This window comes from Mastacembelus armatus, chromosome 19, assembly GCF_900324485.2.
Source record: "Mastacembelus armatus chromosome 19, fMasArm1.2, whole genome shotgun sequence".
Classification (NCBI taxonomy): Eukaryota; Metazoa; Chordata; class Actinopteri; order Synbranchiformes; family Mastacembelidae; genus Mastacembelus; species Mastacembelus armatus.
The window spans coordinates 16614191-16624156 of record NC_046651.1 but is presented as its reverse complement, the minus strand read 5'-3'; the positions used below and the strand labels follow the sequence as shown (position 1 = coordinate 16624156).

The 9966-nt window shown below is 41.4% G+C and overlaps 2 protein-coding genes across 2 annotated transcripts; one reads left to right on the top strand and one right to left on the bottom strand.

The window, feature by feature from the left end:
- Nucleotides 1-2150: 2150 nt before the first annotated feature.
- twnk (twinkle mtDNA helicase) lies at nt 2151-6934 on the bottom strand. The gene is made up of 7 exons (XM_026314678.2): nt 6898-6934; nt 6087-6747; nt 5064-5766; nt 4339-4579; nt 3889-3996; nt 3621-3762; nt 2151-3074 (listed from the first exon to the last, which is right to left on the bottom strand). Exons 2-7 carry the CDS (start codon nt 6720-6722, stop codon nt 2712-2714), a joined length of 2193 nt encoding a protein of 730 aa, XP_026170463.1. The 5' UTR covers nt 6723-6747; nt 6898-6934; the 3' UTR covers nt 2151-2711.
- A 211-nt stretch (nt 6935-7145) lies between these two features.
- mrpl43 (mitochondrial ribosomal protein L43) lies at nt 7146-9826 on the top strand. Its single transcript, XM_026315423.2, has 3 exons — nt 7146-7411; nt 7513-7619; nt 8051-9826. The coding sequence occupies exons 1-3, from the start codon at nt 7281-7283 to the stop codon at nt 8266-8268; spliced, it is 456 nt and encodes a 151-aa protein (XP_026171208.1). The 5' UTR covers nt 7146-7280; the 3' UTR covers nt 8269-9826.
- The last annotated feature ends 140 nt before the right edge of the window (nt 9827-9966 follow it).

Sequence of the window (9966 nt, the reverse complement as noted above, 5' to 3'; positions counted from 1 at the left end):
GCAGCTAATGGGGCAGAGAGCTATGCATGCATGTCATGAATCCATGCGTCACATCATCAGCAGTGCTGTGAGCAGCTGGGGCCCTGAGATCGTTTTTCACTGTTATAATGTTTGGATTTTTTTCCTTGTTTGCTGAATCAGGTAATGGAGTAGATCTATTTCTACATTTCAGTGTGACGTCTCCTCATGATATTTGCATTGGTTTGTGCATCATGAGACTACAGTTTATCTGCAGCTGAAACATCTTTTCTTCATATCCTCTCATATTCATTCATTTTGGTCGGTGCACACTTTATTTCCTACATGCTTAATAGTTGTGTAACTCAAACTGTTTCATCTCTGGCCCTCAGCAGATGGCAACTATTTGAAAAGGCATGCAAAGCTCTGATCAGTACAAGCCATTCAAAACAAGAGAACAATCAGACAGCCACTTCTTTACTGCAGTGTACACACAAGTTTCAGTATTTAATCTAGCTATATGTTTACTCTGAAATGAAATGTAAAACCTGAGCTTAGTTGGATGAATCTCAGTAATAGTCTAAGCATGATTGACAGTATAACTATTTGAGGAAGCTCTGTGCAACTGTGCATTTATGTGCATCTGAAGACATTTCGTTCCAACGTTTGTGTGTTTTTCCCTCATTCTCAGAGCTGGGAGGCGACGGAGCCGCCATCATCTGGGCGCAGCAGTGCCTTGTAACACAAAGAGCCCCATTCAGAGGCCTCCACAGCCAAATCCCACACCCACACAGTTAAGAGGACACCCAGACCCATCCAGCACACAGCCTGGAGTCATTATGGAAAACAGCGTGTACTCACACAGCAGTAAAGCATTCACAGGAAAACATCAAGTATATAAGGAGGCTTTGGAAACAGAGGAGTTTCGAACAAAAACCTGGGGGTCACCACATCTGTCCAGGAACTGTCTCCTTCCTGCCAACTCATCTGCAGGGATTCACATTCATCAAACATAAACAGGAATTATTTCCATAACTTACAAAAATATTTTAGAAGTTCAGCTATCCACGGAGCTCAGACCTGCACATACCATGTGTAAAGCGAGCCTGGTGCCAGGAGCTTCCCTGGACTGCACTGTCAAAGATGGAGCCAGCAAAGTTTTTAGAGGCAGACAGAGAGGCCCCACTCTCCATGAACTCTGGACTGAGGCAAATGACAGTTAAAAATACAGCGTTAAGTTTATGCATTGCAGTCACCTTTGGTCGACGTGTCACATCTCATGTTCTTTGTGGTGTCACAAGAGATTCCCAAAGTGCAAAAGTCTTTCACGTTTTAATGAGCATGTTTGCCAGTGAGACGAATCTATCATTTAATCTATAGTCAGTATGGATGCAAAGACCAGAGGCCCTGATATAAAACACACAAACCTTTTCATATTCCCATGCTGAGCTGCTCCCTTTATATGACAATTAAAGCAACAATACATCCTGCAGCAGCCTACAGGACAGTCCAGCACAGACGTCCTCACCTCTGAAAGAGTCTACGTGTAACCCGACACCAGTGCAGGTAAGGCAGGGCAATTGATTTTACCTATGAAATATTCAGATGACGATGTTTTTAAACACACTTTGCATTTTTTAAAAGTCACTTAGTGTAAATAATGAATTGTTCTGACACTGAAGATGGAAAACATTAGTCAGGTGCATGAAAACCTATAGAACCTCATCACCTTTTAAATAATAAGCAATCTGACCCCATATGATCAAGACTGTTAAAAGGCATTAATGCTCACATGAGGAGAGGAGAGAAGCAAAAGATGTCAGAATTATTCAATGTTATTACACAATGAACTGCACAACAGCACAAAATTTAGTTTTTTGCTAAATTACATGATAGTGCACTGTCATGGTTGCAGTTTAGAAATCACTCTGACATCTGGGACCAATTGTTTCAGCAATGTTAAAATAGTCCATACCAAAGCCTGAAGACAAAGCTAAATCAAACACACATGTTTTCGGTTAGTTATAAATTCCAGATGAACATAAGAGCTGATTTTTTTTTACCGTGGATGTTTTATTAACATCAGCATCTATCTGGAGAGTGAACTGAACTGTTGGTTTCTATTAAGCTCACACTGCCCTCTGCTGACCACAAATGAAAAATACAGTCAAAAAGACCCAGCACAGGCCTTGTGATGAAAAAAGCAGCAAATTTAATAAATCACAACTGTAAAAACAAAATCAGTAGAGTACACTGGCAATGTGTATGTGCTGACGTCAGTCTGAAGAGAGGACAGTGATAGTGTTTTACTTTGAAATGCATAAACATCACCACGAAAACAGTAGCTCTTTGTTTCACAGTAGTCTAAAACTAAAGCACAAGTTTAACAGGATTCTTTTAGCAGAGAATGAATTTGTATTATACAGTGGTACCTGCATAGAAAAGCTTTTGAAACTGTTTACATGTGCCAACACTATTTCACATTCTGGTTTCATACTTCATTTCATAATAAAATAAAGCTTTATTAATTTATTGAAATGTTTACGAAGTCTGTCATTATGAATTCCAGAGCTATTATTTAATACTCCAACATACTTTATGTTCATCTTAGTTGAACCTTATCAAGGTCATAGAACTGTCTAACACTATTTTTATAATAAACATTGTTTTGACTCTGGATCAACTTTAACCTTCAACCTTCAAATGTTGAAGTACTCACAGAATCACAGGATGAAGAAAGTGATCCATACTGCCTATGAATTACACTTATCATCATTCTGGAAGGTTTCCTTTCTGGCTGCCGAATTCTTCACAGCTCGTGGAGTCTTTGTGGTTTTGTTCGCTTTATCTGCCTTGTCCTTTTTAATTTCGTCTTTCTTCACCGTCACCTCGTTCCCTTCGACATCCTCGTTTTCTGACTTGAGGGGCACCTTCCTCAGCTTGTGTTTGCCCTTGACAGGAGCTGAGAAAGTCAGAGAGGACTTGATGAAGTCCAGAGGGAAAATGCCCACGTCTCCATCAAAACGGTTCTTGGTCACCTGCAGGGACCTGCGACCGGAACAGGTCACCAGTTTCTTCTCCTGCAGAATGAGGACGTTGTCGGCTTCTTGGCTGGCCTAAATGAAGTTCAAGGTCAACATGTGTCAACTATTTGAAATAAAGATCTGTGGACAGTATGATGCAGTCATTTTAGAAATATTCTGTTACCGGTGCTAAAGTAATACCTGAGTTTCTAGTACTGATCCCAAAATCAACAAAACTTTGTTGTTCAAGGAAAATAAACATACGTTTGAACAAAATACCTTCTTGTAATTCTTCAAATGAGACAAGCTTCTCAAATGTTTCTCAAGTGTTTAATTATCTTAACATAATGCAAGAACTTTCTATGTAAAATACAATCTACAATAAGGAAAACATTGATGAGATAGAGACATGTATATGTATGGACTGCTGTCGGCACAGAGGAGTAAAATCATTAACAAATAGACATCTAACCAAACTTTTGATAGAAACTTTAGGTATGATACCTTTGGATTTCACCCCCAGTGAAGAGGAACATATATTCACGCATTTGTATGTGTGTTTGTTTGTTTGATTCTAATTAGCTCCTCCTTCTGAAACATACTGAAACTGATAAAGATAATAATATTTCCCTGTCCTACCTTAGCAGAGCCAAAGATAGATGCTGTTTGCAGTTCTCTGTCATCTTCTTCTTTCCTGGGGTGAATGATCAGAGTGACGTGGCAGCTGGTGTTGGTAGCAAACTTCCTGAATGCGCCAATAATGTGGTCCTGGACTGCAAACCTAGATCACATAAAGCATTGCACTTTAAAAGAATTGTCCCAGACGAAGGTGATTTCTCCATCTGTCATAAAAACCACACGAGAGGAACCATTTTTAATCCTCTTATTTACTACAGTTCTTACTCACTTGTCTATTGAGAGGTTTTCCTGCCCCATCATGAACTGCAGGTTGTCAATGATGACATGGTTGATATCGTACAAGTAGACAGCATGTTGCATAGTGTCCAGCACTGTCCTGTTACAAAGATTAGAGAAAGGTCAGACCAGATACTTGTCAATTAATACATATGAACTCATGTAACAGACAATCAACTACTTTTCTTTCATTAGTGGTTTAATGGAGGTAATAATACAAAGATATTCATACTTAAACTCTACTTTTATATCATCACTTGATTAATGTGTAAACAAATGAAGCTCACAGTCCAAACATGTTCCTCTTAATGAAGCTTCCAAGCAAGTGTCCATCACATTCTCCCCAGGGTCCAACCAACATTACAAAGAATGAAAGTTGTAGCTATACAAAAAAAGCACTATCTGGATTCCTGAAGCATTAAAAAAAAAAAATCCCACTAACTTGATGTTCTGCTGCCCGTGGAAGGTCATGAAGTAGAGTGGCAGCTCCTCAAACTTGTCTGCCCAGAAGTCATACTGCTCCAGGTTCTCCTCCAGCCGCTGCATGGCAAACTGTGTCAGCATGATTTTAGCCAGACGCACGTTATTGATCTCAAAACTGCCCCATAACGTGTTGACACCCTGCATGCAAAGGTCCAGTGCTACCTCACTGATAAACGTGGTCTTTCCACTGCCAGTAGGACCTGGTTAATAAAGAAACACAAAGGCATATATTCATTTAAACGATAAAAGATAATAAAATCTACCAGTGTTTACACTTCATATTCAAACCCAAAATGTTCAAAAGATGTGGTACACTGCTCAGCCTTCCTGCCCCAAATACATTCTTGGCTCTCTGTGTGTGTGTGAATGTTTCATTTTTTATGTCCTATTATTTTCAATCTGTGATCCTTTAAATAAAAAAGAGGTCAACTCCAACACCAAACTGAAAACAGCAAACTGGAACCTGCTGGAAGTGATAAAGTAAAAATAAGTTTTAGGGCCGACTTTTTTTTAAAATATATATTAACAAGCTGCAAACACAGTAGTTGTTGTTGTTGTTTTATGATGGTGTAAAAAATGTAAAAAAGTTGTATTAAACAGGTACAAAAAAGGACAATATTTTAGTTCTGAGAAAAACAAAAAATAATTACTGTTGTAACTATCTAACATGGTGTTTCCTTATACCTGTGAACACAGTCAGTTCCCCCTTGCGGTGTCCCTTTAGGATCCTGTTGAGCTCTGGAAACCTTGTCCACTTGACTCCAGCCACCTGCTCAGTGTTCAGCAGCTCCCCGTACACGTCCTCTCTGAGCTGCTTGAAGGACACTATGGACTTATGGGCCGCTGGGATGGAGCCCTTAATGATGTGGCCTAAGTTCTTCCCCCGAGCCAGCGCCTCCACAGGACAGGGCCGGTACTCCCCAGGTCGCACTAGCGAGCAGCGCCTCAGACCCAGCTTGCGAGAGAAGATCTTTGATGCCTCCCAGGAGCGCATGTCGCTTCCCAGCCACAGTGTCACCCGCTTGAACTGCTCCAAGTAAGGCAGCAGGATTGGTGGAAGGCAGCTGACCCCACGTGGAAGAGAAACACTTGGGAGTCCCGTGGCCTGACTCACAGCCAGCGTGTCCAGCTCATTACCAGTCAGCACCACCTCCGAGTCCATACGGCCCACCAGGGGGAGACCAAACAGGTTGTAGTAGGAACTACACTTTGGGACTGTGGCTTCATTATATGTGACTTTCTCAGTGTCTGTGCTTTGGGCGGAGAGAAGCTTGACTCCCTTTAAAGAAGAGTCGGGTCCACCAAACCAGGGGAAAACCAGACTCCTGGTTGGCTTGAAGAGCCTCACGCCAAACTTCTTCAGGGTCGTGTTAGAGATCTTTGTTATCTGAAACAAAGCATTTGTACACATTGTCATCCAGGAAAGATTAGTCTGGACATATTACAGCAACTGCAACCTTTTCTCAGAGATTATCTACACATTTCCTGAATTTAGGATGTGTATGAGGTAGAATTTATTTTTCCTGTGCATTTAATCACCAAACAGGTAAATTATATTTTTCTTAGTTTCAGGAATCGATTAGATGAGTCTCTCTAGATTGTACTTTCTTTCTTTTCTTTCTGGACATGCTTTCATCTTCAAACTCAACTTCACCTGATTTCCCTCAGTAGTAACTATAAGCTCACTGTGTTTATACCCAACAATACCTGGAACATGGTTTTAATCAGCTGGGCTTCATCCTCAGGCAGGTCATTAAGGGGGACGGAGCTGGACCAGATCCTTTGCACCTCCATCAGCTCCCGCTCCCTCTCCTCCTGCTCCTCCACGCTCTCTGGATATCCCAGCAGCACATGGGGGCTCAGATAGTCCTGCTCCTCCTTCTGCATCACCTCCAAGCAGTCCTGGAGGTCTTCCCAGCTCCCTTCCACTAACGTGTCTTTACAAAGGAACTGTCCGGTGGTTTTGTCGACGAACAGGGAGAACTTTTCCTCCCTGGCAGACGAAGTGATGAAGATGCTGGGGATGTGCAGGCAGCTATATCCATCGTGGAAGGCAATGTCTTTGGAGCGTAGATACTGTTTGATGTCAGTGACTGTGACAGGGCTGACAGGGAGCTCCACAGTGGATTTAGCATCATTTTTATAAGCCCTGGTCCCAGTGTGGGCCAGTAAACAGCCTGTACACCTCAGTGCTAAGACACATGGGGTCTCGGGAGGCCTGTGGATCAGCCTGTGAGTGACAAGTCTCAAACAGAAGGATGAAAAACGTCTTTGGTGGAGAAACCTTGGCTCTGCCACCCGCAAGACACAGGCGGTGCCCTTCAGCAGCAGGTTCCTCCACATTGGTTATGTGGTCAGGACTCGAAAACTGTGGAGAAACATCAGCTCAGTTACAAGTAAAGTCACAAAGACGTGACCTGATCAGAGGAGAGCAGAAAACCAATCAAAAGACGATCTAACCCGTATGAAAGAGCTGGTTAGCAATGTATTAGGTGTAATGAAACAAACAGCAGCTTACTAGCGGTGCGTGCTCCTTTCTTACCCGGGCTTTTCTGTGCGTTTCTAAATAAGTCCGTAAGCAACATACGGCGAAAGCCATTTGAACGCTACATTTCATCTTTGCATTTTAAAACATTTTAAAAATAATAAGTCGCCGAATAAAAATTAAATTCAGCATTTTACATGCTCACTGGAATATGTGCTATTATTTACTTGTGTTTCGTTCAAACGTAGAGTCTTTTTTATGTTTCACTCCGGAGCCAAAAACCGGACGGACTGCGCTAAATGCATGCCCGTCAGAATGTCCTCTGTGTGAATGTTGTTGCTGTTTGTTGGTGTGTCTAAGGTTTGTTTAGTCTAAGCTTTAACAGTGTTAACTCAGTGGTAAGTGACGGTAAAACGATGACATCCAGGGGGACGCCCAGTCGCTTTCTGAGGAGTGTTCTCCAGAACGGGGTCGGTCGGTATGTCTGCCAGCTGAAGCGGATCTCCATCATCTTCTCCAAAAACGCACAGAGCTCCTTAGGAGTGAGGTAAAAACCAGCAAGTGTGTGCGTGTTTATTTCTTTTTTTAACCATCAAATAGTATTGGTTCCCACCAACACCAGTTTGTTGTGGTTCTCTTCATTTTCAGGGAGTTTATTGAAGATGGAGTGGCGGACTATGCCATGAAGAACCCTAGTACTGTCGTGTATGTGTCTCCTCAGGCCTGCAGGATACCCAAAGTAGTCGCAGAGTACTGTAAGTGTCAATAATGAGCTTGTGTTTCAACAGGGCACCTGACTAAACCTGAATTTCAATGCAGTGTTGCCTACACTGGTAAAATAAGGTTTACACCAAGCTAAAATATTAATTTGTTTGGAACTATATCTTTCATTTAGATTCTTTATAAACGTTTAACTCAGTTTTCAGAATCACACATCAGCCTTTTTTAAGGCTATCAAACTTAACTGTGGGATCTGTAGATTTAACTCTAAGCTAATACTCATTGCAAAAGTAGTTATGGCTTTATAGATAAAGTGTGGGTGAACTGCAGTAAAGATACTTTAGGGGGCAGTATGACACTGGTTTTTATCAGGCCTGACTCAGAATCGTGCTCCTGTTTTCATATTTGTCAGTCAGTAAAGTGTGCATCCTATAATTGTTCATTTTCTATGTTATCCTTCCGGCAGTAAACGGCAGTGTGAGGGAAGAAATTGTCACATCCAAAACGTCTGCACAGATTTCAGAGCTTTTTACCAAACTGACCAGTCAGTCCGGCCTGGACATCATCCGCATCCGCAAGCCTTTCCACACAGATAACCCCAGCATACAGGGCCAGTGGCACCCATTCACCAACCGGCCCCCGTCAATCGGGCCCATTGGGACACAGAAACAGGACATTGAATAAGGACTAACCAAAGTTTAAGTCAAAATTTGAATTAATCTTGCAAGATGTGTATGTTTTTTTTTTTTAAGAGGTGTTAAAATGTCTGCAGAGATGAAGTGGCTCTTGTGTTTGCAGGAAATTTCCAATGTATTTGTTGGATAACTCTGCAGAGAGTCACTATGAACTAAATGTTTTTTATTTTGAGCCTGTATCTGGTGGAGGCTGCAGAGCTACTGCAGTGCCAGCTCTGAATGCCACATTTGAATAAACTTACATGAATCTGCCGGAGGATGGTCAGCTAGCATACTAAAAAGCAGATAACTGTTATTAGTCCCAAGGTTATTTGTAATAAGCGCTCAAGAGCATAAGGAACTTTGTACACAATACATTTTTTTTCTGAAAATGCTACGAGAGATTTTCTTTTGAGTTGTACTTGAGAGCCTGTCTGGGGAAGATCAACAGAGTAAAACCAATTGCAGTTGTGCTGCAGTTGAAACTACTAACAGACAACACATACATATAAAACACCTCTTTTATTTGAATGACTTGGAAAGTGTAGGTGTCTTTACAGTTTAATACTGAGATTTGAAGGGTTTTCTCTGTGTACAACCATAAGGCTCTAGAGCTTAAATGAACACGACAGATGGTTGTGTGTTAGCTTGAGGGACAATTCTTAACCTTCAGCACACAACTGTCCTCTGCATCGCCTGCAACAAAAACAGAAAACTAACTCTCCTCCAGAAGGTGATTTGTTCATATACAAAAAGGCAGATGTTGGCAGAACTACTCGCTTTCTTTGCAGTTTTCACCCTAAATGCATTATTTTTGTTCACAAAATTCAAACCCTGTTCTCCCATCACAGATGACCTGATCTTAACAAAATACAAAGTGCTAGTCATCAGATGAATACAAATAAGCAGGTATAGAGTGACTGGTGAAAGGTGCCCCAGGAAAGATTGTGAGTTTCTGTTGATGGATGGATACTAGCCTGCTGGCATATGTAACTGGCTGCAGGAAATGGTTCAGTTATTTGAGAAAATTTATGTATAAGAGGAGCGTGAGATGACTGCAGAGGATGGGGATAAGTGAGAGACAGAGGGATTGAACTCTGCAGTGGTGTGCTGATGCTAAGTTGACTCCTTTTCTTCCAAATATCTGTACTTCAGCTGCATTTTGGTGAGAATATAGATGTTTTCTCCCTTTAAATGACTGCCAGACATATTGAAAGTCATCTACTCGGAAGCAGCAGTATCTGAATGTCCAGGAAAGAGTTTATTAAAATAGTGATATGAAGTTTTATGACTAGATTGAGTTAAATTTGAATGTAACATTCATAATAGAGAGTTTGGGCGGTTTAAGTGTTTTCCTTGTTTTAATAAAAAGCATGGACAGGCATAATAAAGCCTTATTGGCTGATGATGGGAAAATGTTTCATTTCATGCCTACTTCCTGCATTTTAATTTATTTGTGGCACCTACTACATTTATATGAGCCACAGTGCTCTCATCACACCCGCGCTACCCAATGGGAACTGGCACAGCTTGACCCACACTAGGACATTAAAGGCACTAAATAAAGATGCTGTTGCTAAGTTACTAGTCTTGAACACTGCTCTGAAAATGGTCAATTTGTCCCTACCTAGGTTTATGCTATACCTCTGCTCTGTCAGTCATGTATGCGTGTAAATGACTAGGATCATGCGGGCTCCATTCTCAGCAG

Excerpts from the sequence above, each read along its gene's own strand:
- twnk (XM_026314678.2), bottom strand. The coding sequence starts at position 6,722 with ATGTGGAGGAACCTGCTGCTGAAGGGCACCGCCTGTGTCTTGCGGGTG. Across the intron at positions 5,767-6,086 it reads TGATTAAAACCATGTTCCAG|ATAACAAAGATCTCTAACAC; the intron begins GTATTGTTGGGT and ends GCTTTGTTTCAG. Across the intron at positions 3,997-4,338 it reads CACGGGCAGCAGAACATCAA|GACAGTGCTGGACACTATGC; the intron begins GTTAGTGGGATT and ends TCTTTGTAACAG.
- mrpl43 (XM_026315423.2), top strand. The coding sequence starts at position 7,281 with ATGACATCCAGGGGGACGCCCAGTCGCTTTCTGAGGAGTGTTCTCCAG. Across the intron at positions 7,412-7,512 it reads CAGAGCTCCTTAGGAGTGAG|GGAGTTTATTGAAGATGGAG; the intron begins GTAAAAACCAGC and ends CTTCATTTTCAG. Across the intron at positions 7,620-8,050 it reads CAAAGTAGTCGCAGAGTACT|TAAACGGCAGTGTGAGGGAA; the intron begins GTAAGTGTCAAT and ends TCCTTCCGGCAG.